The sequence below is a fragment of the Vigna radiata genome, chromosome 7, assembly GCF_000741045.1.
Source record: "Vigna radiata var. radiata cultivar VC1973A chromosome 7, Vradiata_ver6, whole genome shotgun sequence".
Lineage (NCBI taxonomy): Eukaryota > Viridiplantae > Streptophyta > Magnoliopsida > Fabales > Fabaceae > Vigna > Vigna radiata.
The window spans coordinates 31113391-31116083 of NC_028357.1; the positions used below are offsets into that span (position 1 = coordinate 31113391).

The 2693-nt window shown below is 33.8% G+C and overlaps 1 protein-coding gene across 1 annotated transcript; it reads left to right on the forward strand.

Annotated features, from left to right (window-relative positions):
- The first annotated feature begins 991 nt into the window (after positions 1-991).
- LOC106767031 (14 kDa proline-rich protein DC2.15) lies at positions 992-1720 on the forward strand. The gene has a single exon (XM_014651846.2). It carries the CDS (start codon positions 1059-1061, stop codon positions 1455-1457), a length of 399 nt encoding a protein of 132 aa, XP_014507332.1. The 5' UTR covers positions 992-1058; the 3' UTR covers positions 1458-1720.
- The last annotated feature ends 973 nt before the right edge of the window (positions 1721-2693 follow it).

The window sequence follows — 2693 nt, forward strand, 5'->3', positions numbered from 1 at the left end:
CACACACACACACACACACACACACACACACACACACACACACACACACACACACACACTGGACAATATTAAAAAAAATAGATAGAACCATACTTTACTTTAAAATCCTTTATGAGTGTTTTGTCCATCCAGCATACATTTAGATCTAAACCTATAGAATTTGGTAAACTTTATGCATGAGGTTAGGCAACCGGACGATCTCTGATAAGTAAAGTCTATATATATAGTTAGTTCATAATGATATGATATATAACTTGTACTTTAGAAGAATGAGGTCCCCTGAGGTTTCAAAAACAAACTCACTGTGCAGTTTCAAATCCACCAATGGAATGCATTAAATTGATTTTGAAAGATAAAATGATCATTTATAATAAATGAAGCAATTCAAAGAATGATAATGAAGCGGTTCTTCACAGCTCCGTACTAGCTAATTGTAACTAGTAAGACCTCTCAAGCAAATGGTAGAGGGCTTAAGTAAGGCCAACTTTGCAGTGGGATCAGTGGTCAAACACCCCAATTAGGGATAAATTCAAACGGATCATCTGCATTTAGGAAAGACAAGTTCAGATTAATCTTCAACTCTCCATAGTATTCTTGTAAGACACAACCTAATTTGTCCTTTTATGTATATATATACTATACATTTAAAAATAAATATATATTCGAAAGCAAGCCCCACCATTGGGAATCAATCACAGGCCATTTTCCTGGGCATGATCGCTGAAGTTCACGGGAGTGTTTCACTGATCACATGCCAAGTGGGCGATATCTTTCTGTAAAGCAAAAGTGGAAAACCACCATGGTTTCAAATAAACTAACAACGAAAATGTCCTATTGGGAATCGAAAAGCCTATCAGATTTTACGTCGATTCACTTTACACTGCCAGCTACTAAAGACAACTTAGTCGGTTCACATGTCTGCTGCTCTCAAAACATTAAAACTAAGGACAAACATTCTTGAATCTCGGGCTTAAAGTACACTACCTTTTAACCCCTATATGTAACACCATCACAAATTACTCCCTCTTCACACAGACTTATTACAGTTGTATTGCAAGATGGAGTCTTCTAGATCTTCAACTCTAGCTCTCTTTTTTACCATCAATTTGCTTTTCTTTGCCATGGCAAGTGGCTGCTTCACTTGCACAAAGCCTAACCCATTCCCTTATCCTAACTCTAACCCTACTCCTGCTGCAAAGAGCTGTCCCAGGGATGCACTTAAGCTGGGTGTGTGCGCTAACGTCCTTAATGGACCTATTGGTGCGGTGGTGGGATCACCACCGGACCACCCATGTTGCTCGGTGCTAGAAGGGCTTCTTGATCTTGAAGTTGCGGTTTGCCTCTGCACTGCCATCAAAGCTAACATACTTGGCATTAACCTTAACATCCCCATTTCACTAAGCTTGATCCTTAACGCCTGTGAGAAGTCGCCACCCTCTGACTTCCAGTGCAGCTAGACGCATGCAGTTAAGCACGTCATTCTCAGTTCATGCACCGTGTTTGTCTGTTTGTTTATTTGTGATTTTGTGATTGTTGTGTTGTTCCCACTTTGCTAACTCATTTACTGAGAATGCAATTGTACCCGTTAGTTGTGACTGTAATTTGACTTCGACTGTTGTCTGGAATGGCTTCTAATTTTCTAAATTTGATGAATTATTCTGTCTTGTGTAAGGCTAAATTGGAAAATTCATATCGGTCCTCCAATGGAGAGTAATTTCAAGTTTCTTATTACTTTCAAAAATACAGATCAATCTTACTCACTTTTTGGTCAGCAAAAAATATTTGCAAATAAGTTAACTTACCACGGGTTTGTAGGTTTACTTATTGTAGTACAATTATAGTTGATTAACTCAATTTATTATTTTGTACAAGTAAAATTAAAGAGTTTACATACTTTATCAAACATTATAACAAAAATAGTAGTTAAAAATTAAATTGTTTGTGATTTTAACAAACAAATAAATTAAACTTCTAAACTATTCAGACATCATTAAAAAACATTATGGTATTTTAAAAAAATCAAATTATTAATCTTAAATAATTTAATACAAAACTTATGAAAAAAATATAAAAAATAAAATGTTATTGGTAATGGATTACGGATTAACTTATCTTCAACCTAACTCAAATCTATTTAATTTACAGGTTAAATAGTTTAATCCAATTTGACACAAATTTAATTTCAGCCAACTTAGTTTGAGTCAAATTTGTTATGAACCAAGTTAGTTAATGACTTTGAATCATTTGAACATCTCTAATATTTGTAATGAAATAAATTGATCATAAAACATAGAAAATGTCCCAAAAAAACTTCACCTATATTGTTGTAAAGTTGTGATAAAAATAAAATATTTTTGTCGTATATTAAAATTAAGAATGCCACGATAATCACATGTTCTTTTTTGTCATTAAAATAATACGTATTCAAAAAGGATTCTTTGTCGTAATAATTAATCACAAAATTGTTTAATTGCTTAAGGGAGCACATGATCGCTCTAATCTAGTTTTGGCAAGACATATAATGTTTGAAAAGGGTCAAAGACTCTCGAAAAAAAAAAATATTTAAAGCGATATAAATTGATTTCTCTTGATCATTTGTCCCATACACCTTTTTAAAATCCTTGTACCATCAAGAAGCATATTTTGACTCGTCTCCTTTGACCAGGTTTCATAAATTAACTATATTTAGTTTC

Bases quoted from the DNA above. Each gene is read 5' to 3' on its own strand.
- LOC106767031 (XM_014651846.2), top strand. From the start codon at position 1,059: ATGGAGTCTTCTAGATCTTCAACTCTAGCTCTCTTTTTTACCATCAAT.